Below are 26,843 nucleotides of genomic sequence, written 5' to 3' on the forward strand. Positions count from 1 at the left end.
CTTCATATGTGGTAACCTCACTTCCTGGCCCCCAAGTTGTCCTCCTGGCCCCTGTGGTTGTAAAAGTTGATGATCCAGTTGTTCCAGATCTTTCAACTGGTGTCCCAGTTGTCCATGATCTTCCAGTTGATGGTCTAGTTGTCTTCGATCCTTCAGCTGATGTATCAATTGTCTCTAATACTCCAGTTGATGATCCAGTTGTCCCTGAACCTACAATAGATGTTCGTGTTTTCCACATCACTCCAATTGATGGTCCAGTAGTCCCTAAACTTACAACAGAGATTTTAGTGGTTCTTGTCAATCCGTCTGGTGATGCAGTTGTCCCTGATCCTTTACCTGAGGGTCCACTTGTTCCTGATTCAACAACAGTGGTCCCTGTTTCTCCAGATGATGATCCAGTTGTCCCTAAACCTACACTGGATGTTATTGTTGTCCTTGTCACTCCAGATGATAGTGCACTTGCCCCTGAACCTATACCAGATGTTCTAGTGGTTATTGTTAGTCCACCTGCTGATCCAGTTGTCCGTGATGCTTCAGCTGATGATCCCCTTGCTCTTGATTCAATAACAGTGGTTCTTCTTTCTCCAGATGGTGGCCCAGTTTTCCCTGAACCTACACCAGATATTATTTTTGTCCCTGTCACTCCAGATGATGGTCCAGTTGTCCCTGAACCTACAACAGATGTCCTAGTGGTTATAGTCAGTCCAGCTGTTGATCCAGTTGTCTCTGATGCTTCAGCTGATGATCCACTTGACCCTGATCCTATAATAGTGATCCCTGTTTCTCCAGATGATGGACTAGCTGTCTCTGAACCTACAACAGATGGTCTACTTGTCCCTGTTACTCCAGGTCTAATTGTTCCTGAAGCACCAGCTAACAATACAATGGTTGATGAAGTTACATCTCCTGGGCTGGTTGTCCATGATTCTCTAGTTGATGGTTCCATTGTCCCTGAACCTACCACAGAGAAGCTAGTTGTGGCAGTCAGGCCAAGTGATGATCCAGTTGTCCCTGATGCTCCAGATAATGGTGCAGTTGTCTCTGAACCTACAATGAATGTTCCAGTGGTTCTTGTCATTCCAGGTGTTGATCCACTTGTCTGTGATCCTTCAGCTGATGATCCACTTGCTCCTGATCCTATAACAGTGGTCTCTGTTTCTCCAGATGGTGGTCCTATTGTCCCTGAAACTACACCAGATGTTATTGTTGTCCTTGTCACTTCAGATGATGGTCCAGTTGTCCCTGAAACTACAACAGATGTCCTAGTGGTTATAGTCAGTCCAGCTGTTGAGCCAGTTGCCCCTGATCCTTCAACTGCAGGTCTGGTTGTCTCAGATCCTATAACAGATGATCGAGTTGTCTCTGAAACTCCCGCTGTCCTTGTGACTCCAGGTGATGGTACAGTTGTCCCTGAACCTACAGCAGAAATACTACCTGACACTGATTCTCCAGGTGATGATCCAGTGGTTCCTGTTTTCCCAGTTGACGGTCCAGTTCTCCATAAATCTCCACCTGATGATCCCATTGTCCCTGACCCTACAACACTTGTTCCAGTTGATGCTGATCCTCCTGGTGATAATACAGGAGTCCTAGTCACCCTAGATAATGGTTCAGCTGTCCCTGAAATTTCAGCATAGGTTATAGTTGTTCCTGTAACTCCAGCTAATGAACCAGTTGTTCCAAATCCTTTAATTGATGTTCTAGTTGTCCTTGATCCTCCAGATGATGGTCCAGCTGTCCCTGATACTTCAACTGCTGGTCCTGTTGTTCCTGATCCTATAATAGATGATTGAGTTGTCCCTAAACTTCCAGCTGATAATCCAGTTGTCCTGGTACCTGCAAAAAACGTTCCAGTTTTGCCTGATTCTTCAGCTGATGTTTCAGTTGTCGATGATGCTTCAGCTAATGATCCAGTTGTCCCTAAACCTACATCAGGTGATTCAGTTGATACAGATCCTCCAGGCGATGATTCAGGGGTCAGTGTTGCTCTAGATGATAGTGTAGTTATACCTGAATTTACAACAGAGATTCTATTGGTTCCTGTCACTCCAGATAATGAACGAGTCGTTCCTGATCTTTCAGTTGATGTTCCAGTTGTTTCTGATGGTCCAGATAATGATCCAATTGTCCCTGAACTTACAATAGAGATTCTAGTTGTTCCTAACAGTACAACTGTGGATCCAGTTATCCCTGATCCTACAACTGATTGTAAACTTGTCCCTGATCCCATAACAGTCGTCCCTATTTCTCCAGATAATGGTGTAGTTGTCTCTGAACCTACAAAAGATGACCCAGCTGTTCCTGATCCTCCAGGTATTGATCTAGTGGTGACTGATCCTTCAACTGATGGTAAACTAGTTCCTCTTCCTATAACTGTGGTCCTTTTTGCTCCAGATAATGGTGCAGTTGTCTCTGAACTTACACCAGGTGTTCCAGTTGGTGCTGATCCTACAGGCAATGATCCAGGAGTCCCTGATGCTCCAGATGAGGGTACACTGGTTCCTGATCCTATAACAGTGGTACCTGCTGTTGCAGATAATGGTGCACTTGTCTCTGAACCTACAACATATGGTAGACTTGTCCCTGACTCTCCAGGTGTTGAACTAGTGGTGGCTGATGCTTCAACTGATGACAAACTGGTTCTTGACACAATAACAGTTGTCCCTCTAGCTCCAGATAATGGTGCAGTTGTCTCTGAACTTACAACAGATGGTCCACTTGTCTCTGATCCTCCAAATATTGATCTAGTGGTCGCTGACCCTTCAACTAATGGTAAACTTGTTACTAATCCTATAACAGTGGTTGCTCTTGCTCCAGATGATGGTGCAGTTGTCTCTGAACTTGAACCAGGTGATCCAGGGGTTGGTGATCCACCAGGTAATGATCCAGGGTTCGCTGATGTTACTGACGAGGGTAAAATGGTCCCTAATCCATAAATAGTAGTCTTTGTTCCTACAGATAATGGTGCAGTTGTCTCTGAACCTACACCAGGTGGTTCAGGTGCTGCTGATTCTCCAGGCAATGATCTAGGGGTCCCTGATGCTCCAGATGAGGGTAAACTAGTTCCTGATTCTATAACATTAGTCCCTGTTGCTCCAGATAAAGATGCAATTGTCTTTGAACTTACACCACGTGGTCCACTTGTCCTTGATCCTCCAGGTACTGATCTAGTGGTCCCTGATCCTTCAACTGATGGTAAACCAGTTCCTGATCCTATAGCAGTGGTCCCTGTTGCTCTAGATAATGGTGCACTTGTGTCTGAACCTACAATATATGGTCCACTTGTCCCTGACTCTGTATGTATTGAACTACTGGTGGCAAATCTTTCAGCTGATGGCAAGCTAGCTCTTGATGCAATAACAGTGGTCCCTGTTGCTTCAAATAGAGACACAGTTGTCTCTGAACCTACAACTGATAGTCCAGTTCTCCCTGATCCTCCAGGAATTGATCTAGTAGAGGCTGTTCTTTCAAATGATGTTAAACTGTCTCCAGATCCTGTAAGAGTGGTGCCTATTGCTCCAGATACTGGTCCAAATGTCTCTGAACCTACAACAGGTGGTCCAGTTGCTGCTGATCTTCCAGGTGATATTGCAGGGTTCCCTGATGCTCCAGATGAGGGTAAACTAGTTCCTGATATTATAACATTACTCCCTGTTGTTCCAGATAATTGCTGAGTTATCTGTGAACTTAAACCAGTCAGTCCACTTGTCCCTGATCCTCCAGGTAGTGATCTAGTGGTCCCTGTTCCCTCAACTGATGGTAAACTGGTTCCTGAACCTATAACTGCAGTTCCTGTTGCTCCAGATAATACCGCACTTGTCTCCAAAACAATAACATGTGATCCAGTTACTGCTGATCTTCCAGGTGATGGTCCATTGGTCCCTGATGCTCCAGATGAGGGTAAACTGGTTCCTGATCCTAAAGCAGCGGTCTCTGATGCTCCAGAAAATGGTGCCATTGTCTCTGAAACAACACCAGGTGGTCCAGTTGCTGATGCTCCTCCAGGTGATGATTCAGGGTTCACTGATGCTCCAGATGAGGGTAAACTGCTTCCTGATTCTATAACATTAGACCCTGTTGTTCCAGACAATGACACATTTATGTCTGAACTTACGCCAGGTTGTCCATTTGTCTGTGATCCTCTAAGTAGTGATCTAATGGTCCCTGATCCCTCAACTGATGGTAAACTTGTTCCTGATCCTATAGTTGCAGCTCCTGTTGCTCCAGATAATGGTTCAGTGGTCTCTGAACCAATACCAGGTGGTCCACTTGTTGCTGATCCTCCAGGAGATGATAAAGGGGTCCCTGACGTTCCAGATGAGTGTAAACCGGTTCCTGGTCTTATAGTGGCAATTCTTGTTTCTCCAGATAATGGTGCAGTTGTCTCTGAACCAAGACCAGGTGGTCCAGCAGCTGATGACCCTCCAGGTGATGATCCAGGGGTTCCTGATACTCCAGATGAAGGTAAACTGGTTCCTAATTCTATAGCAGCAGCCCCTGCTGCTACAGATAATAGGGCAGTTGTGTCTGAAACAACACCAGGTGATCCAGTTGCTGATCCTCCAATAGATGATCCAGGTGTCTCTGATGTTCCAGATGAGGATAAACTGGTTCCTGATGCTATAGGAGCGGTCTCTGTTGCTCCGGAAAATGGTGCTGTTGTCTGCAAACCAATACCAGGTGGTTCACTTGCTGCTGATCCTCCAGTTGACAATCCACATGTCCCTGATGTTCTGGATGAGGTTAAACTGGTTTCTGATCCTATAACATTAGTCCCTATTGTTCCAGATAATGGCACAGTTATCTCTGAACTTACTCCAGTTGGTCCACTTCTCTCTGATCCTACAGGTAGTGATCTAGTGATCTCTGATCCCTCAATTGATGGTAAACTGGTTGCTGATCCTATAGCTGCAGTTATTGTTTTTCCAGATAATGCTGCAGTTGCCTGTGAACCTACACGAGGTAGTGCAGTTGTCCCTGGTTCTTGAGGAATTGATCTAGTGGTCCCTGTTTCTTCAGCTGAGAGTAAACTTGTTCCTGCTCCCATAGCAGCAGTCCCTGTTGCTCCAGATAGTGTTTCTGTTGTCTCCAAACCAACACCAGGTGATGAAGTTGCTGCTGATACTCCAGTTGATGATCGAAGGGTCCCTGATGCTCTAGATACTGGTAAACTGGTTCCTGATCCTGTAACACTAGTCCCTGTTGCTCCAGATAATGGTGCAGTTAACTCTGAACTTACACTAGGTGGTCCACTTGTCCCTGATCGTCCAGGTAGTGATCTAGTGCTCCCTGATCCCTCAACTGATGGTAAACTGGTTGCTGATCCTATAGCTGCAGCTATTGTTTTTCCAGATAATGCTGCAGTTGCCTGTGAACCTACACGAGGTAGTGCAGTTGTCCCTGATTCTTGAGGAATTGATCTAGTGGTCCCTGTTTCTTCAGCTGAGAGTAAACTTGTTCCTGCTCCCATAGCAGCAGTCCCTATTGCTCCAGATAGTGTTGCTGTTGTCTCCAAACCAACACCAGGTGATGAAGTTGCTGCTGATCCTCCAGTTGATGATTGAAGGGTCCCTGATGCTCTAGATACTGGTAAACTGGTTCCTGATCCTGTAACACTAGTCCCTGTTGCTCCAGATAATGGTGCAGTTATCTCTGAACTTACACTAGGTGGTCCACTTGTCCCTGATCCTCCAGGTAGTGATCTAGTGCTCCCTGATCCTTCAACTGATGGTAAACTGGGACCTGATCCTATAGCTGCAGTTCCTCTTGTTCCAGATATTGGTGCAGTTGTCTTTGAACTTACAGCAGGTGGTCCAGTTGTCCCTGATCTTCCTGGTATTGATCTAGTGGTTGCTGATTTTAAAACCGATGTTAAACTGGTTTCTGATCTTATAGCAGCTGTCCCTGTTGCTCCAGATAATGGTGCCGTTGTCTCTGATCCAGCACCATGTGGTCCAGTTGCTGCTGATCCTGCAGGTGATGATCCTGGGGTCCCTGATGCTCCAGATGAGGGTAAACCTGTTCCTGATCCTATAACATTAGTTCCTGTTGTTGCAGATAATGGCACAGATATCTCTGAACTTAGACTAGTTGGTCCACTTGTCCCTGATATTCCAGGTAGTGATCTAGTGGTCTCTGATCTCTCAACTGATGATAAGCTTGTTCCTGATGTTATAGCTGCAGTTCCCATTGTTCCAGATAATGCTTCAGTTGTCTCTGGACCAATACCAGGTGGTCCAGTTGCTGCTGATCCTCGAGATGATGATCCAGGTTTCCCTGATGCTCCAGGTAAGGGTAAACCCATTCCTGATTCTGTAACTATGTTTCCTGTAGCTTTAGATAATGGTACATTTGTCTCTGAACCTACACCAGATTGTCCTGTTGTTGCTGATCCTCCAGTTGATGGTCGTGGGTTCCAAGATGCTCCAGATGAGGGTAATCTTGTTCCCGATCTTATAACAGTGGTCCCTGTTGCTCCAGATAATGGTGCACTTGTCTCTGAACCTACAACATTTGGTCCAGTTTCTTTTGAATTTCTAGGTGTTGATCCAGTGATCCCTGATCCTCCAGATGACCATAAACTGGTTCCTTTTCCAATAATAGTAATTCCTGTTGCTCCAAATAGTGGAGTGGTTGTCTCTGACCCTACAACAGATGGTCCAATTGACCTAGATTTTCCAGTTGTCCCTGATGTTCTCATTGATGGTTCATATGTTCCTGTCACTGCATCTGATATCTCAGTGGTTCTTGATCCTCTAACCGATCGTTCACTTGTCTTTGAACCTAAAGCTGATGATGCAGTCGCCCCAGAATCACCAGTTGATGGTCCAGTAGCCCTTGATACTCCAATTGATGATCCAGTTCTTCCTGATCCTCCAGTTGATGTTTCAGTAGTCCCTGTCACTCCAGGTGATGGTACTGTTGTCCCTGATTCTTCAGTTGATGATCCAGTAGTCCCTGTAACTCCAATTGATTGCACAGTTGTCCTTGATCCTTCAGTTAATGGTACTGTTTTTCCTGAGACTGCATTTGATCGTTTAGTGGTTGCTGATTCTTCTGTTGATGGTCCAGTTTTCTCTGTCACTCCAGTTGTATAAGAGAGACATGAAGACACATAAATGAAATTACTATCCAATCAATCAAACAAATTCACAAACAAGAAATGCATCGAAGCACTAAGATGAAGTGAGGTGATATCCAGCATCTGGAGTTCTAATTTTAGACTGCCTGGTTAGCAAAATGCCTCTCTGAAAAGATGTCATTAATTTTGAGCTCTGACAAGAAGCAGACAACTATGTGAAACTCTAGGGGAAATATCCTTACAGGCAGTGGGATCAGACAGTGCAAAAGACTGAAATGAGCTGTTTATGCTAGAGAAGCAGAACTAGATGAATGTATATGGATCATGGGAGGTTAGGGGGAGAACACTAGAAGGTGAGGACATGTACATAGGACTGGGCAAGTTATTGTGAATCAGGGGAGGGAAATTGGACATTTTTCTAAATGCAATGGAATATAATGTTATGCCTTGGAGTGATAGATTTACATATATTTAAAAATTCCTCTTTCCACTCTGTAGAGAATGTATGGTAAAGGGTGTATAATAGAAGTTGGAAGACCAGTATGAGGTTATTTCAGGAATCCAAATGATATATTAGTGCCTAGGGCTAGAGTGGTGACAAAGGAGATTGAGAACAGTGGATGGATTTAGGATATGTTCTAGAAGTAGCATTAACAGGCCTTGTTTGTATTGGGAAGTGCAAAATTAAAAGAGAGGCATCAAGGAAAACTTTAAGATTTTTTCCTGAGTAAAACGAGTCAGTTATGGTACCATTTATTGTTATGGGAAAGACTGATAGAACAGGTGGGAGTATGAAAGAAAATCAAGAATTCTGTTTAGCTCATACTAAATCTGCGATTTCTATTAGACATAAACGTGGAAATGTCGAGTTATCGATTACTCAATCTAGAGATTACTCAGTCTAGAGATCCAGAGAAGCCAAGACTGGGGATATATATTTGGATATCTAAACCTAAAATGTCTTTGAAAGTTTCTTATAGCTGACTTCCTATGGATTATGCAACCATGCCCACTAGGCCTGTCTTGTCTCTGACTACCAGAAGCTTCTTTCTGAGCTCAATTTAAGGGAACTTCCCACGCGCCAAGTCATGCTCTTGCATTTTTCTACAGACTAGTTTGCTATCTACCAGCTAACACTGTGATTGCCTCTGAAAACTTAACTTTATTCTCATTCATGCAACTTTGAATTAGTATTCTGTTTGAGTTATTGAAGCAATTAATTCCACCATACCTCATACCCTGTCATTCTCTGACACTGAGTAAAGCCTACATTTCAGTTTCCTCTATCATCTGTGGTATTCTAAAGTCATGCTGGGCTTTGTCTCTTTTATTCTAAGCTCTTACTTCTTCCACAGCCTGTTCTCTATCACAATTGCTTTTACCCTGTCCTCTGGAATCCACATTCAATGATTCTATATGCTTAACAGTTTTACAAAATGCTTCTACTTCCTCCTGGGCTTAACCTAATGGACTTAATTCTGCAACAACCTGTCATAACTCAGAATGCTCCAAATCTTTATCTGAAGAATTCTAAAGGACCAAATGAGGATGGAGGCCTTGGATTTATAGAGATATGGATCTACACAGTGGTGTACGTGTGTGGATGCAAAGCTCCACTACTTGAGTATAGCAACAAGTAGCTTACTCCCTCTCACATCTCCAGTTCTTCTGGAAGGTTCTCTTTCACATAACCTGTTATTTTTACCTCATTTATAAGAATAAAGCTCTTAATCCTTTACCAGACTGTGAGTTCCTATTCATCTATTTACTTATTCACCAGATATCCACCAGATACTTATCAAGTCAGTCATTCAGCTAAGTACTGGGAATACAGCTGAAAATAAGAAAAGGCAAGTTGACAAGATCTTTCTATACTTTTGACAGAAATTCACCATGTTGGTGGCCTATGTAGTAATGGTGAATAACTGGATGAAGAATCAACAGTGTAGGCCCTGTTTTGGCCTCACAACATACTCATCCTGTGACTGAAGTAAACACATTAATTTTTTTGTAAATAAAATGTAAATAATTCTGAATATACTGTCAATTGCTCAGGGCAGTTGTATAATTCAAGTAAGTAAATGTATGTGACAACACTTTGTCCATTTTACACTTAGTGAATTTTTTTCTGCTCATCATTTTTTATTTTTGCTAAAACAGATTAAGGTGACTCACAAATGATATTATACAATGGTTAATGATTGCCTCATATCTTTATTTTTATCCATTAAGTTGTATCAATATATTGGGTAAAAATCAAGGTATAAAAACAGTATTATTTTATTCTATGAATTATATTTCTCAAACACTTTTTTTTGCCTATTTCATGAGAAATATTCATCAATCCTATTTATTTGTTTGTTTTTAGTCTCTATCTTTAGTCCTTCGAAACATGTTAAATATTATGAAGCACAAACATTGTTTAGTATGGGTTGAGCTTTGAGCAAGTGAGGTATTGTCATGTCCCTTTTGCAAATTCTAGAAAATAAGACATTTTTAAACCAATGTGTAGAGATTTTAGGGAGCAAATTGTTTTCTGAATTTTTAGACAACTCAGAAGCCAATGTTATTTATTAAATTACTCTCAGAAATTGGGAAAGCTGTTCTTCATGGTTCTAGATCACTTTTCTGTTCAATAAAGAACTTATGGGAAAATATATTAATATTTTAAACTACAACACTTTCTAATATTAATGAACCGTGAAATTTTTCTAATACTAAAGATAGTGGATTTTTGCAAAAGACTGCAAAATGAAAGACTCTAACTTTAAATTTGAATATCCTTGTTAATGCCTGATAACTTTTAATATCCAACAGTCTATTATTCAAGAAAGAAATGAATTTATTGAACTCAAATATTTCTGTAATGGGAAAATTATATTAACAATCAATAAAATGCAAAAATAACTAACATTGTTTTATAATTATTTAGTACTTTCAATCCATATTTATTTTTGCTTGTTGTTGAAGTGATTTTGTGTAGTGCAATGCAGATCTTAGATAAAGAAATGGAAATAACTGCATGGGAAATACATCCTAAGAAGTCCCTAACTCAAAGACAACATTTAAGGACCAAACAGAAGATGGTCACTATTACTTTTTTACTTAAATCCACTATGATTGTATCAAGTAACATTCCAGTGATTTCTAAATTGGCCATATAAGAATATCAGATTTTAAATGCCACTTTAGTCTTGTTTAGTAATGGAGAACACCTGAACTGTCAGATCACTGTCACACTCTGTGACACTAGTTGTACCACCTGACATTCCAGGTGTACCTGTTATAAAGGGAAAAAAATGGAAAAGTCTCATTCACAGAATTTCTTAAACTATGAGATAACCAATTCTGATTTAAATTAACTTCCAACTAAAGATTACAGAAGTGTCTACTTTTCCATATCAATAATAATTATTACCCTTCATACATTTCAAAAAAATGTGCTTTGACATACATTTATTCATTATTTCATTTGATCCTCATCACAATGCTACTCAATAGATTGCATTACTCAGTTTTTACAGATAAGAAAACTAAGGTAATAGAGGTTAAATGATTCACTCACTTAATTACATGATATTGATTCTAGGAGTAGTGTTTGCATATGGACACTGCTTGGGCAAGTTGTTTATTTATTTTTCTTTTTTCACATCAGAAATGATTATTGAATGTTTACCAAATGGCTTTTTTAGCCTCTTTGTAGAAAATTATTTGTTTTTATTTCTCTTAGAGCTATTAGTACAATGAACTATTTTAATGATTTTGTAATTTTGAAAAGCTTTCATTGAAAGTTAATAAGAATTATTATTAAACATTATTTTAATACACTTTTGGATTCTAATTTTAGCCACTTGTCTTTTGCTATGCAAACTCTTTAGATGCTCTCTTTTTTTTTTTTTTTTTTCTCTTTTTATAGTTAGAAAGGTGTTTTCTGATTTTTTGAGGTACGCGGGCCTCTCACCGTTGTGGCCTCTCCCATTGCGGAGCACAGGCTCCGGACGCGCAGGCTCAGCTGCCATGACTCACAGGCCCAGCCACTCCGCGGCATGTGGGATCCTCCCAGACCAGGGCACGAACCCGTGTCCCCTGCATCGGCAGGTGGACTCTCAACCACTGCGCCACCAGGGAAGCCCAGAAAGGTTATATTTTATAGTGATATTTTTATATAATCCCATTAGCATCCTCCCAATTTTCTTTCAGATAGTGTCTATTGGTTGTCCCCTGTGGGCAGCAATAAAATTAACTCATAATTTCTTCTTTCCTTGTTCTCTTTCTCTTCTGTAGTTTCCAATTTAAGTAAATACCATTTTCTTTCTTAATGCTCATGTTTTTACTTGGTCATTTATACTTGGACGTTTTTACTTGGTCAAATATGTAACACTTATCTTCCACCTTTCTTTCAAACTTCGTTAGAGTTTTAGAGCTACAGTTAAAAATAGTGTTACAATCTTTTTGTTTGTTTTCAAGGCATCTTTTTGCTGCTTAACACTCCTCCAGTGATTTCATTATGAAGGGCTCATGGCTATCTAATTCCCTGAATTCTTTCATGTTCCTATAGCTTTAATACTTGAATTACATTTAGTTAGCTATGAAAACCTTGGCCCATATTCTCTTTCCTTAGGTATCTAAATGCTACTCTACTCTTGTCTAATGTTAACCTGATTTTCTTTCTCTCTTAATAGCTGCCTTTTTCCTCAACATCCAGAACATTTCTCTATCTTTCAAGCTTAACATTTTTCTAAAATAAGCCACAGAATTGACTGTTCATGAATGATTCTTCCAGGTAGTTCCTTTCAACGTGTAGATTTGAAATTTTTTTTTTAATTACAGGAAACTTAATCGGATTTACAATTTTAAATATTAGTTCTATTTCATTGCCTTTTCTTCTCCAGAAACTGCAATTATATATATATATATATACACACACATATATATATATACATATATATAATATTTTTGTCTGTTTCCTATAACTATGTCCTACTCTGATCCACTTTACCTTTTTTAAAAGTGTCTGCAATTTTTTTGGGGGGGTCATATTTCCAATTCTACCCTCTAATCCCTTTCCCATATTTTCAGTCATTTATTCTCTGTTGGGTACCTTGTTATTTGGTCTTTACTTTCAAGAATCTTTTTTTTCAATATCTCTCCTTAGTTTTCATCAATTCCAATTTAACATCTTCCTATTATTTATCTGTTTCTACCCTGAGTTTTTTAGTTTATAGTTTTGATGTCTCTTTATATCTTCAGTTGTTTCTTTATTTTAAGTTTGTGTTAATGTTATGTTTTTCAAACTGAGCAGAACCCAGATGGCTCCCCCAAGTATAAAGGCCCTTCCATGTCCCCTGTCTCTTGTTTGCAGAAAAGCTGAACTCTCCCAGGCCTCCCTGGGTCACAAAAGAACAAGTTCAAGCAGTTAATGATTAGGGAATAGAGTCACAGAATCTTTCAGTGTCTGGTGCGCATTCCTGAGTTGTTTTACAGATAACTATGACTGCCACCAGAGGGAAAAAGCTAACTTTATGATGACCAGAATGTACCCATGACATAGGCTGGCCTATGTCAGCCATCTATGGCTAGCACAATTCCAAGAACTGGCCTCAGGAGAATGGGATTAACATTGTTGCTCATAATAATCTATATCTTTGTGGGTATCAAAATAATTATAACTTGCTCTGCCTGCATATGTAAGAAGGAAATTAAAATTTTCAGCAAAGAGATGCTACAGACCCATGTCAACATCTTCCACTCTAAGAATATGGTGCCATATGTCAACATGAAGAAGTTACAGAACATGGACCTTCACCCCTAATTCCAGAGAAATAGAATGATGTCTGACAGTGGGGATTTGTAAGAAGTTCCTTTGCCCCTTTCCTGTTGCCTGTTTCTGTTCCTCTCAAACCTTATAGAAATGAGATCACTTGGCAACATTTAACTTAACTCCTGACTTATGCCCTAATGAATGCACATAATACCTTGCCTAACCTGTTGATTCTTTCCCTAGATTAAAAGCAGTAGGAATGAGGGCTTCCCTGGTGGCGCAGTGGTTGAGAGTGCACCTGCCGATGCAGGGGACATGGGTTCGTGCCCCGGTCAGGGAAGATCCCACATGCTGCAGAGCAGCTGGGCCCATGAGCCTGTGCGTCCGAGCCTGTGCTCTGTAACAGGAGAGGCCACAACAGTGAGAGGCTCATGTACCGCAAAAAAAAAAAAAAAAAAAAAGCAGTAGGAATGAAGAATTCAGTAGTTAAAGAGTGACTAGCTTTCTACCCCCAGACTCCCCCTTAGTAATTCTGCAGGCAGACAATGCAAGCAAGAAAACATCTGAAGAAAGATCATGAGGAGTCAGGCATTCTGCATGCAATGGAAAATGATACAGAACCTAACATTTTGCCTCAACAATTCACTGAGATTCTTTCCCCATTTTCCCTTTAAAAACTGTCATGGCCAAGTAGAATCTTTGGAATTGGTTCTGGGACATGAGTCCACCTTCTCCTCAGATTGCTGGACTTCTGATTAAACAACTTTTCCTTTGCCTCTCAATATTGGCTTTCAAGCAGTGAACAGCCAAACCTGAATTCGGTAACATTTTAGTGTTCCTCTGTTTTATGACTAGATTTTTAGAATTTGCTTCCCATTGCTGAAAATTTCTGAAAATGTATACAAAAGAATAGTTTAAAATAGATATTGGAATTTAATTTTTTTCATGCCTTTTTATTTTTGCATTGTGTTTTCCTAAAACAGCAATAGCAGGAGATCCTATGCAGTGAGGGCACAGAGGCTTCTGTGAGGTTCATCAGATTTCTAAGATCAAGGGCTTCCTCTTGTTACATTGAAGGGAAGATTCTTTTATAAGTGGAGTTTTTCCTTTTTCTTTCTTCTAATTTTTAATTATTATACTGTTTTCTTGAGACCCTGAGCATTTTTTTTTCTTTTTCCATTGACATTCATTCTCCAAGGATTCCTTCACCTTCCAATATGCCTCCTTCCCCTTTACAAGCAGTTGCATGCCTTCCCAAGACTGCCAGTTCTCATTCCATGAACTCTCCAATCCTTTCTTTCAAACTCACATTCACAAATGCTCTGACTTGCCAGATCCCAGATCTCTCAGTATTCTCTAATCAAGGTGAGACCTTTCCTTTTGGAGGTGAACTCAGTTGATGCTACCTACATTCTACCACTATAAAAGACCTCTCTATACTTCCCTCTGTTCTGATGCTCTGACCTGAATCTTGGTTCCTCTATGAGCCCCAGAGCACTCTTTTCCAGTCTCGAGATTTTAGTCTTCTCTAAATATTCTAGATATGGGCTCTGTGTTGATATTTCTGGTTGGTGAAAGGAGGTATGTGTAGCTTCTAATGTATGCAGCCACCATTTTCCTCTTTTTTTAAAAAATTTTTTTCACAGGTTCCTTGAGTTTAAATGCTACTCAATTCTAAGAGCATCAGTGCAAATTAAGGATCAGATCCTTTGTCCAGATCAGACACTGATGAGGGAGGTGTGGTTGGGAACTGCTAAAAAATCATGTCCAGACTTGCCTGACTTCCCAGGACTTGTGGGTCCAGTGCTTGGTTCCCCACGGGCGTTGCCACCTCCAGCTTTGGGGATTGCTCCAGGCAATACCCTAGGCAAGGCTTAATTTTATAATGGGAGAAAAAAGCTAGCTAATTAAAATATAAAATTGATCATTTTATGAAGATGGCCTGTGTAAGAACAAATAAAAATTTTGAATAAGAGGCTTAATTCTCTCTATTGAAAATAAGGGAAGAGACTTCCCCTTTCCTTTTCTTAGAGTATTTACTTTAGAATATCTGTAAATGTAAGTTCTTTTCAGTGTCTTTGAAATGTATGTAAATCTTTCAAAAAAACTAAATAAGCCTCTTGTCAGCTTAATGACCCAGAAATGTCTTTCTCAAGGGCTTGAGCACTATCTCTTTGAAATGTAAACATCTAAGAAGACAGTGGTTCTTCCCTCTCTAGATACAAAACTTCCTCCTATCATCAAGATAGAAGTTTATTTTTCTGTTGTATAAAACCAGTTATTAAATAACCAGATGGTCACCCAATTGCCAGGTGAATTTAGAATGAACTATGTGTAATAAATGGTGTTGTCAAGTTCTCTTACTTAAGGACTATTTTTCTGGAGAACATGCATGTAGCAGATTGTATTGTCTTGGTGAGATTTCTTTCTGTCTTTATAGATCTTTAGTGAATTGGCTATAATTTGCATCACATTCTGGTTTAATGCTTATTCAATAATAAAACTGTTTTCTTTCTCTTCTACCTTTGTGGACAGGGTCTCTGGGTTGGGAGATTTTGTTTTCAATTCTATTTCCCCAACACCTGAAATATGATTGCTGTTTATTCCCCTGAAATTGAATACATCCCTAAAATTTCACTCAGTTTACTTATGTTTTGAGTATATTTGCTCGAGTTAAAGTGTATAGTTATAGACAAAGAATGTCTCCTGCCATTCCAGTAAACAAAGAATGTTGCCTATCATCGCGCCATCAGCTACTGCGGCCTCCCCCACCAACAGTGAACCCTCAGGGGAATTCAAGATGGAGAAAAAGAGGATACTGGCCCTACATAGTTAAGATGAACACCTAAGGAATAATTTCAATGAGCCTAGACTCTTGCATCTTCCCATACACAGAAAAGCACTAAAATCATTAACTTGAGATGTCTGATTTTTTTATGATTAGCTGTAATCTTTTCATGTAAGACTACATGTATTGTTTTCAGCAAAAATCCTATATATCATGGCTTCCCCCTTACCCCTTCAGAACAGTTCCTCAGAGCTATCTGAGAGGCTGTCTCATGGGCTATAGTCCTCAATAAGGCCCCTAAATAAAACATAACTCACAACTTTTAGGTTGTGTGCTTTTCTTCAGTCAACACAGTCATAGTGTACTGATCATAATGTCATATTATTTTCAAAATAGAATAATTCTGTTGTCTTTAACCGCAACAAATCAGTTCTCTTACTAGAAGGTCCTCTTGAGTTCCCACTTCAACAATTGTCACTGAACATTTCCTCGATTTAGATTATCTTCTATTGGACATGGTTTTTGCCTTTGTGTGTATATAAATATTTATTTCTCCTGCTCAAAAATCAAGTTCTAAGAGAATAAGTATCTTACTCATCTCCTCCCCTACTTTCTCTAGGACACACAGTGTGATGTGGGCACACATCAATAAATAACTCTTGATTTATTTCTGATCTTCATCAGTTTTGACACCACACAAATAATAATAATTAAATTTTCCAGAAAACCTTGCCTCTGACAAAATTTTAAGTAAAGAACTCACATTTCCATTGTCTGGTTTTATTCTGATTATATTCATTCAGTACCTGCTCCAGAAGTGTTTTCACCAGCAGCTCCAGTGATGGCAGCATTTTCCTCTCCAGTTGTTCCTAATTGAAAAGAACAATGGTTCTCAGTGGACATTGGGGTTGCCAGATATAGCATATCAAAATAGATGGCACCCAGTTTCACTTGAATTCTAGATAAACAACAATCACATCCCAATTATTGCATGGGGCATACTTATACCAAAAAAATTTCTTATTTATGTGAAATTCAAATTTAAATGGCATCCTGTGCTTTATCTGGCAACTCTACTCTATGTAGGTGGTTGTAATGAAAATGCTCAAACTACCCATATTCATTTGTCCTAAAATTATAACTGTTAAATCCATAGCCATTGCTCAATTCACCTAAATTCCCCATGAGAACTTGGAATCTCAGCTCCTGATGGAGCACCACCAAAGTGTCCAGGTGACCTGCACCTTGACTCTGAGCTACCAGTTGGGCTGGAACCATGGAAAGGTGGTCTATCTGTGATGCCACTGCCAGTTCCAGTGGTAGTTCCAACAAATTCTCCTGTTACACCTGATAAACAGTATTGGGAGAGTATATATATTATTATGACAATCCAGTACTGTAGTACTTTTGAAGTGAAGATTTGGAGAAACCAGAAAAAAGACTTCTTGAAAATGTTAATCATGTTTATACTATTCTACATCCTACATCTTTTGTTGGATGGTATGTTATCAACTAATACTAAGTGCAATCAATGGTATTCTGATGAAAGACTGTTCTTTTTGACAAAAGTCGTGGCCTCAGTGAGATCCTCTACTCACCTAACTTACCTTCAGATTGTGGCACTTCACTGCTTGGTGCTCTAGTTGTTTCACCAGCTGATGATCTGGCAGTCTCTTTCAAAATAAACAATATATATCAAATTACATATATATACATATATATATATATAAAGATCTTTAGTTAAGCGAACAGAATATGCTGTTCTCTGCTTTCAAAAGACTTGTCACACTTATACATTCCCAGTTCACTCTTTCCAAAAATTGATCATAAGAGCCATCTGGGTTGCTTATTAAATATACAGATACACTAGCCCAGTGATTCTCAGCTCCAGCCTATACATTGGAACCAACTGTAAGGCTTTTAAAAATTACTTATGCCTGGGTCTTTCTTCCAGGAGTTCTGATTCAATTACTCTGTAAAAGCCTCTTCAGTATGTATTTTCAAAAATCTTTCTAGTCAATTCTTATTTGTAGCCAAGATTGCAAACCATGACTTTAGCCCCACTTCACATTCACAGCCTCGGAAGTCCAAAGGCAGGAGTCTTAGAATCTGAAACATAACACGCTTTGCTATAAATCACCTCTGAGCTAATGTTAGAGAAACACTGTCATTAATCCCATAAATGCAGGGATAGTGAGGTCACGAATATGTGCATTTACTAGTAACTAATAACTCAGAAGTGCTGGCTACTTCCCTAAGGTCAGTAAGAAGATGCCTCAGACTTCACATTTCAATACCTGCTTGGCCTCCTGGGGTTGTGCCTGGGGTAGGTGAGTCTCCACTTGTGCTCTTGCTTCCATGCGTGGTTGTGAAACCCTCTGATACTCCTGGGGTCCCTGACACAACAGCAGGGAATGAGTATTACTTCCACTGTTGCCGGATTCTACATACCACTCTTCCCTAATGTGACAGAATTGAGGTTTCTCACATAAAAGACAACTTTAAATGATCCCTATGATTTCTGTGACTAGATGGTCTTATACCACATAGAGCTTAATCTTTAGTTCAACCTGCAATATGTTCAGTGCCATTTAACAGGGGTTGAGGAGCACATCCTGAACTGCCTAATTTCCCTGGGCTTATTGCTCCTGTACTTGGTTTGCTGGGTGTGCCATCTTCCTCATCTCCTGTTATTGGTGCAGTAGGACCCCTGTTCCTGCTCATAAAGAATAGCAGTTTGAAAAATAACCTAGATATAAATCAACTCATGTAATCCTATAAAAATCCTCTGAGGCAGGTAATATTACTATTCTCACTTAACAGACATGGTTAAGTGACTTGCTCCAGGTCACCCAGGCAATCTAGACCTAAGTTCATACTCTAACACGTGCTTCTCAGAAGATCTGTAGTAAAAGATCAATTCTGTAAAATTTTCAGTCTTCCATATTGATGCTTTGGAAAAATGCCATGAAAGGAGAGAAATAAAATTAAAAAAAATAAATCCATACACAACATAAGCTTTTATTCAACAAATATAAAAATTGCTGTGTCAAATTGCCATGTTTCTAAATACTTGTTTTCTGTTTCTGTTCTTATCACTTCATGGACCAGTAACAAACAGTTCTGAATTGCATTCATTGGCAGAGCAAACTTTGAGAAGCCCTGGACTGACTTGTCATTATCACCCAAATAATTCCCATTCAAATTCTAGAAAATATATACTAGTCATCACCCTCAAATTTCAGTCAATTCACTGATCTAGTTGGAATTAAATAGTTTCTTAATTTGTGCTACCGTAGCTTATATCTTTCAACACATTATTTTTTATGCAAACAATATCTTATTCCAAAAAGTTTTTGACAAAGATTTTAAATTGAGAAATTTACTAAGGGAAAATAAATGTAGGAAAAATAAAGTCAGGCCATCGATTAGTTAATAAATGCATAAAGAGAAATTCCATGCAAACACTATAGAAATGGCTTTTAATGGTATATAAAGGAGTTTTGATTTATCCTAAAAGCAATCTGAAAAGTTGAAAGATTTTAAGTAGTGGAGTGGTATGATGACAGTTGAGGTTTTGTAAGTTCATTCTGGTGTGGTATCAACTAAAGTGTAAATTGGGAGGGAAGTGGGGAAGGGTGGGAAAGTTCTCAACATTGACAAGCATCCATTGCCTAAAGGGCTTGTTAATACACTGTTTGCCTGGCTCCACACTAAGACCTTCTGATTCTAGGCAGGTAGGCCCCAAAATTCTGTGCTTCTAAAAAGTTTGCAGGAGCTGTGGATGCTGTTGGTCTGGGAACTGCACTTTGAGCATCACTGTATCAGAGGAAAGTGAGCGAGGTGGGTGCATGTAAAGATTAGGTGGAAAACGTCTAACATCTGATCAAAAGCAGAGGCAAATGTGATGCACAGAGGAAATTTAAGAGTTATTCAATATTTAAGTCACTAACTAGCAGCATAAGGGACAGGGTGAACTCAGGCTTGTTTGTTTTTAACCAAAATCATCTACACTTAAAGAAGTCAATAATATTTTATTCATGAAACCAACAGTAGTTGAAATTTAGTCAGTGATGCACAAGGGCAAGCATACTCTCACTGACTTCTCTTGGATGTTTGCTCTTAGGCACAGATCACAGAATTGTGGAGCTATGACAGAGGAGGCTAAGGGTCTGGGTTCTAATCCTGCCTCTGCCAGTTTTGAGAACTTTTATTATTTTCTTCCACCTGGGAAAAAAGACACATATTTCAGCATAATTCAGAAATTTCAGTGTGCCATAGAAATGTCACTAATATTTTGTTAACATATAAATATTAATTTTTGAATTTTTCCCAAAGTCATTCAGATAACATAGTGCTGCCACCAGACCCCTGTTATCTAATGAACTCAGAGTACAGTTGTTCTTGACTTGAAAAGGAGGACTGCTTGTGGAAAGAAGCTATGGAATCATTTCTTTGTCTCACCTGCTCTGAAGCCTATGTCACTTGTGCTTCCATCTTCAGCACCTGTGGTTGCACTTACTGATCCTCCAGTTGACCCTGATGAAGGTAAAGAAAAAACAAAGTTTTTTTCTGTTAAAAAAGTGTGTGCTGTCAACTCTCAAGGTAATGGGTGTATATGATTATAACATGATATTCAATAATAAAGTAACTTGTGCAAAAACTATGGAGTCTACATGTTAATTACATATAAAGAACATCCAAATCTGATTATATATGTCAGATACATTTATTTTGTAAAATACTGCACTGAGCAGTATTGCCTGAAACCAGCTGCTTAGGAGTGGCTGGTATATTTGTTCTGAACTTAATTTACCTGATATGAGCCCAGGACTGGTGAAGGTGGGGCCCACTGCTCCTGTGGTGCCCACACTTCCAGCTGTGGAGGTGATAGGCACTGGAGTTCTAGTAATACCTGAGAAAAATATAAAGTGAACTTCTCAAGTTTACTTGGCCTTTAATACCAATGGGTGATTTAGCTGTTCAGTCAGTTCCTACTATAGAGAAGAGAATCATGAATCCAGTGACTTTCTTCAAAGAGTCCTTAAGATTTTTGTTCTGTTATTACTTTCCTACTAAGATTTTGGTTTAGTTCTTGCCATATTTTTTTTTAACAAAGTCATGTTATCTTTTCCCACAAAAGAACTTGGGAAGAGGTAGGTCTGAAATTGTTGATATAGCAATAAAAAGTATGGATAAGCCTCTACTAACAGGAATATATGAGAATCCACATCCATTTGTCTTCATGGTTTAATTACCAAAACTGATAGATAAAGCATTTCTGTTCTCATTAATTTTGACATCCATAACCATTACAATTTCAGTTGATTTTTCCATTACTTGCAGATGAACATACACACTAAAGTACTTGATGTTATGAATTACTGTGTATCAGATTCTTTGTTGCCAAGACATAAATGATAATAGAAAGAGCTGTCTTTACCAAAATATTGATAGCTCTGTGTGTTACAAAGTAGTAATCCACCCTAACAATTTTCAAAGTGACTGTGTCCATTTATTTTTACCTCATGATAAAATTAATAATTTATTTTATTATTTTAACCTCATTTATTTTTCACCTCTCAATAAACTTAATAATTAAAATAAAATCTTGCAATTAATTTCCCAGCTACTGCTAAGTTTTTTGTTTACTTCTAAGAACCATTTAAATTTTTATAAAATCTTTTATAAATGATTAATTTGCCTTTTTTCTTCAATGGATTCTATTTTACTTAATATAAATTTGAAAGATAATCTTAAGGAGTATCTATAACATTTACCATAATAAACAACACATTCAGTACTGCAAAGTTTATTTTTTGCAAAATATCTTATTCCTGAAAAAAGTTAAAAATACATAAAATTGGTTTTAATTAAGGAAGCAGTATGTTTGTGATTAATTATTAAAAATACTAAACTCCTCTGCTAAAATTTAAGTTTATTTACATAATGAATTATTCTTTAAAAAATTGTAAGTAGTAATAAATTTGACTTTATTGAGTATTTATTATGTATTACACAAAGCTGCACTATCACATTTACTCAAGTCCTGTAATGTAGATATTATATTTTTCCTACTTAAAGAATGAGAAAACTAATCTTCAGAGTGTTTGACAGACTAAAACTAGGGTCATACAGCTAGTAAGTAGAAGAGAAGAGATTCTAGTTCTTATTTATCTGCTTCTGCTTCCCACTACACTCAGCTGGCTCTCTGTAATATCCTGGTACAATTATCTTCTTTCTATGATTGATGCAATTTTAGAATAAGCACATTATACAAACAAATAAAATTTATATACAACGTATATAAATTCTGATAAAATTTAACTTTTTGAGACAAGAAAGATGCATTTTAAGATATCAAATTGTTATGTAACAGAAACCTACATTTTAATTATATGAATTAGTATCCCATTTAGTCAATGAGCTATTTTTAGTTTTAATAGAAACTTATTAAATAAGTTATAAATTTATTAGAAACTTATTAAATAAGTTATTATAAATTTTAACACAAGTCCCAATTTGAAATTGGAATCTGCAATTATATGCTACTACTTCAATAACTGATTTAAATTAAATTTAACTTTTTTTTAAATATCAAAACACAAAAGCCTTAAGACTAGAATCTAGAAAACTATGTCCTGGATTTAATCCTCTCTCTGCTACTTATTACCAAGTGACCTTCAACACATGGCTTAACCTTTTGTGCTTCCATTTCCTCATTTGTAAATTGAGGAAAATAATGGTGCCCACTTCATAGAATTCTATATCAAATGAGATAATATGTGTCAAATAATTATAATAGTGCTCAGTAAATATTAGCTCTGTGTCAAGATTTGTCAAGCTAAACAGGAAAGAAGCATAATTGAATAATTTTTCTTCTAAAAATAACATACTTCTTGCAATGGTTGGCTAAGCATCTCTCAGGGCATTTTAACCCTTTGAAAGCCTTTACTGTATAGAAAATAAAATAGATATATAAGGCATGGAAAAAAGCTTAAGCTTTGCATATTGCTTCCTTTAACTTCCTTTAAAGTTTTAAAGTCAAATACATCATAAATCCTCTTCTGAGCACCCAGGCCTTTCTCCTTCTATCTGGCAGGAATGCCTTTGATCCATCCGAGAAGGTCATTTAAATTTATGGAAGAAACTTTAAAATAACTTGTACAAGTTATTGTACAAGTCATTTTCAAGTTATAGATGGGAAACAAAAACAAAAAAATATCTAATGGCCAGTGAAAAGTACTTGATACAGGGAAGTATTTGATCTATTACTTGATCAAAAGTACTTCACTCAGGGAACGAGATAAGGGAAAAAAGGTGCCCTTCTGCACAGTCTCTTTTTGAAATAAATCTTACCTATTCAAGAATCATAGGGTTTTTTTTGAATACCACATTGATATCTTAAGACAATGTAGAAAATAAAAATAGAAGAGTTTTGGCTAAATTAAATTAACCCATTAATCATATTGGTTCAATTCAACAGGACAAATATATTATCCAAAATGAAAGTACATTTAGAACATTGAGACTATAAACCAAATTTCTGGGTAAAATGGGTTCTCATGTCTAAGAAAGAAATCCTTCCATCTATCGTAGACAGTTCATGGAGAGGCAACACATGTTCAAAATGATGTGTCTTCCTAGCTATATTATATCTGGAAATATTACATTTCATTTTTCAGTGTCTATTTAAATATTCTTAGTTGAGGCATACTATATTTAGAAAGAAACAAAAAACTTGCTAGTGATGATGACTAAACTCTTATCTTGGGATCCATTTTTCTCATCACTGATCAAGAGAGCTTCACCACTAGAAAGCTAAAAACCAAAAATCATTATGTAGTTATGAATTCATCACAACTTGTCAAATGCTGTTCAACTTTTAAATCACTGATGTCAGTAAAAGAGATGGGATATGATATTCAAGCCTTCACTTTGTGCAAGGCAATTTCTCCACAAAAAGGATCCTTACTTCCTTTAAAAAATGTTATAGATAATCTGATTTGCAAAGCAGAAATAGAGACAGAGAACAAACTTATGGATACCAAGGGGGAAAGTGTAGGGTGGGAGGAATTGGGAGATTGGGATTGACACATATACACAATTGATGCTATGTATAAAATAGACAACTAATGAGAACATACTGTATAGCACAGGGAACTCTACTCAATGCACTGTGGTGACCTAAATGGGAAGGAAATCCAAAAATGAGGGGATATATATATATATATATATATATATATATATATATAGCTGATTCATTTTGCTATACAGTAGAAACTAACACAGTGTTGTAAAGTAACTATACTCCAATAAAAATTAAAAAGAAAAAAGTGTTCTAAAAGCAAACACTTTAAACTGTTTTATTTTTACTATGGCGTGATGCTTATTGGATGAATTTATAAAACCAGTTTTTTTTTTAATTATGTTGATGTGCCTTAAAATGAAATGCTTTATTCTTACATGAAAAATGAAGATCAATAGAACATTAAACTTAGCTTTTTTAAGAGCTTCAAAATAAGACTATCAATAAACATACTCGTCCTTCTGAGACTCTACTGATTGCCACCCTCACTTTAAGTAGATTCTTATGATACTTCAGTCACCAGCAAATGAACATGTTATCTCTTATGACTGTTAAAATTCAAAAATGTCACATTCAATTCTCAACATTTTATACCCAGTCCAGGAATCTATAGCACATTTTGAAGTATAAAATTTATGGTTGGTATGGTTCCAGAGGGGAGACCTTCAAGACAGCAGAGGGGTAAGACGTGGATATCACCTTCCTCCCAACAAATACATCAGAAATACATCTACATGTGGAACAACTCCTACAGAACACCTACTGAATGCTGGCAGAAGACCTCAGACTTCCCAAAAGGCAAGAAAATCCCCACATACCGGGGTAGGGCAAAAGAAAAAAACAGAGACAAAAGAATAGGGACGGGACCTGTACCTCAGGGAAGGAGCTGTGAAGAAGGAAAAGTTTCCACACACTAGGAAGTCCCTTCACTGGTGGAAATGAGGGCTGGGCAGGGGGAAAGCTTTGGAGCCATGGAGGAGAGTGCAGCAACAGGGGTGCAGAGGACAAAGAGGAGAGATTCCCTCACAGATGATCGGTGCTGACTAGCACTCACCAGACTGAAAGGCTTGCCTGCTCACCCGCCAGGGTGGGTGGGCACTGGGAGCTAAGGCTTGGGCTTCAGAGGTCAGATCCCAGGGAGAGGACTGGGGTTGGCTGCGTGAAGACAGCCTGAGGGGGCTAGTGCACCACAGCTAGCTGGGAGGGAGTCCAGAAAAAAATCTGGACCTGCCTAAGAGGCAAGAGACCATTGTTTTGGGGTGCACAGGAGAGGGGACTCCTTCCCCATCTGCCCACAGAAGGTAGAGCACCGCCTAAATGAACTCCAGAGAAGAGTATGAGCTGTGTCTATAAGCTCAGACCCCAGAGACAGTCAGGAAACACTAAGGCTGCTGCTATAGCCACCAAGAATCCTGTGTGCAAGCACAGGTCACTATCCACACCACCCACCGCCCCCCTGGGAGCCCATGCAACCTGCTACTGCCAGGGTCCCATGACCCAGGGACAACTTCCTCAGGAGAACACATGGCATCCCTCAGGCTGTTACAACATAACATCAGTCTCTGCCACTGCAGGCTCACCCCACATTCTAGTTATGACTACTGTACCCCTCACTCCCCCTGGCCTGAGTGAGCAAGAGCCCCCTAATCAGCCACTGTTTAACCCCCTCTTGTCTGGGCAGGGAACAGATGCCTGAGGGTGAACTACTTGCAGAAGTGGGGCCAAAACCAAAGCTGAACCCCAGGAGCTGTGTGAAAAAAAGAAGAGAAAGGGGAATTTCTCTGTGCAGCCTCAGAAGCAGCAGATTAAATCCCCACAATCAAATTGATTTACCCGGCACCTGTGGAATACCTAAATAGACAACAAATCATCCCAAAATTGAGGCAGTGGACTTTGGGAGCAATTGTAGACTTGGGGTTTGCTGTCTATGACTGATTTGTTTCTGATTTTTATGTTTATCTTAGTTAGTTTTTAGCACTTGTTATCATTAGTGGATTTGTTTATTGGTTTGGTTGCTCTATTCTTTTTTTTTTCTATTTATTATTTTAATAATTAAAATTTTTTTTTCTTTCTTTTTTCTCCCTTTTCTCTTGAGCCTGGTAGCTTACAGGGTCTTGGTGCTCTGGCCTGGTGTCAGGCCTGAGCCTCTGAGGTGGGAGACACGAGTTCAGGACATTGGACCACCAGAGACCTCCCGGCCCCATGTAATATCAGTTGGCGAGAGCTCTCCCAGAGATCTCCTTCTCAACACTAAGACCCAACTCCACCCAATGGCAAGCAACGTCCAGTGCTGGATGCCCCATGCAAAACAATTAGCAAGACAGGAACACAATCCCACCCATTAGCAGAGAGGTTGCCTAAATTCATACTAAGTTCACAGACACCAAAAAACACACCACCGGATGTGGCCCTGCTCTCCAGAAAGACAAGATCCAGCCCCACCCACCAGAACACAGGCACCAATCCCCTCCACAAGGAAGCCTACACAAGACACTGAACAAACCTCACTCACTGGGACAGACACCAAAAATAACGGGAACTATGAGCCTGCAGCCTGCAAAAAGACCCCAAACACAGTAAGTTAAGCAAAATGAGAAGACAGAGAAACACACAGCAGATGAAGGAACAAGGGAAAAACACACCAGACCAAAAAAATGAAGAGGAAATAGGCAGTCTACCTGAAAAATAATTCAGAATAATGATAGTAAAGATGATCCAAAATCTTGGAAATAGAATGCAGAAAAAACAAGAAATGTTTAACAAGGCCCTAGAAGAACTAAAGAGTAAACAAACAATGATGAACAACAAAATAAAGGAAAATAAAAATTCTCTAGAAGGAATCAATAGCAGAATAACAGAGGCAGAAGAATGGATAAATGACCTGGAAGATAAAATAGAGGAAATAACTATCCCAAAGCAAAATAAAGAAAAAAGAATGAAAAGAATGGAGGACAGTCTCAGAGACCTCTGGGATAACATTAAATGCACCAACATTCAAATTATAGGGGTCCCAGAAGAAGAAGAGAAAAAGAAAGAGATGAGAAAATATTTGAAAAAATTATAGTTGAAAACTTCCTTAACATGGGAAAGGAAATAGTCAATCAAGTCCAGGAAGCACAGAGAG

The 26,843-nt window shown here is 38.7% G+C and overlaps 1 protein-coding gene across 1 annotated transcript in view; it reads right to left on the reverse strand.

Moving 5' to 3' along the window:
• MUC19 (mucin 19, oligomeric) overlaps positions 1 to 26,843 on the reverse strand; it is a 97,707-nt gene that overhangs the window by 34,467 nt on the left and 36,397 nt on the right. Inside the window, exons 30-35 of the mRNA XM_065888182.1 lie at positions 20,447 to 20,545; positions 20,095 to 20,169; positions 17,928 to 18,026; positions 16,803 to 16,977; positions 16,437 to 16,588; positions 1 to 7,083 (exon numbers count right to left, since the gene is read on the reverse strand). Of these exons, the coding sequence (XP_065744254.1) occupies positions 1 to 7,083; positions 16,437 to 16,588; positions 16,803 to 16,977; positions 17,928 to 18,026; positions 20,095 to 20,169; positions 20,447 to 20,545 (7,683 nt within the window). The remainder of the gene's footprint in view (positions 7,084 to 16,436; positions 16,589 to 16,802; positions 16,978 to 17,927; positions 18,027 to 20,094; positions 20,170 to 20,446; positions 20,546 to 26,843) is intronic.

Source organism: Phocoena phocoena, chromosome 11 (genome assembly GCF_963924675.1).
Source record: "Phocoena phocoena chromosome 11, mPhoPho1.1, whole genome shotgun sequence".
Taxonomy (NCBI): Eukaryota; Metazoa; Chordata; class Mammalia; order Artiodactyla; family Phocoenidae; genus Phocoena; species Phocoena phocoena.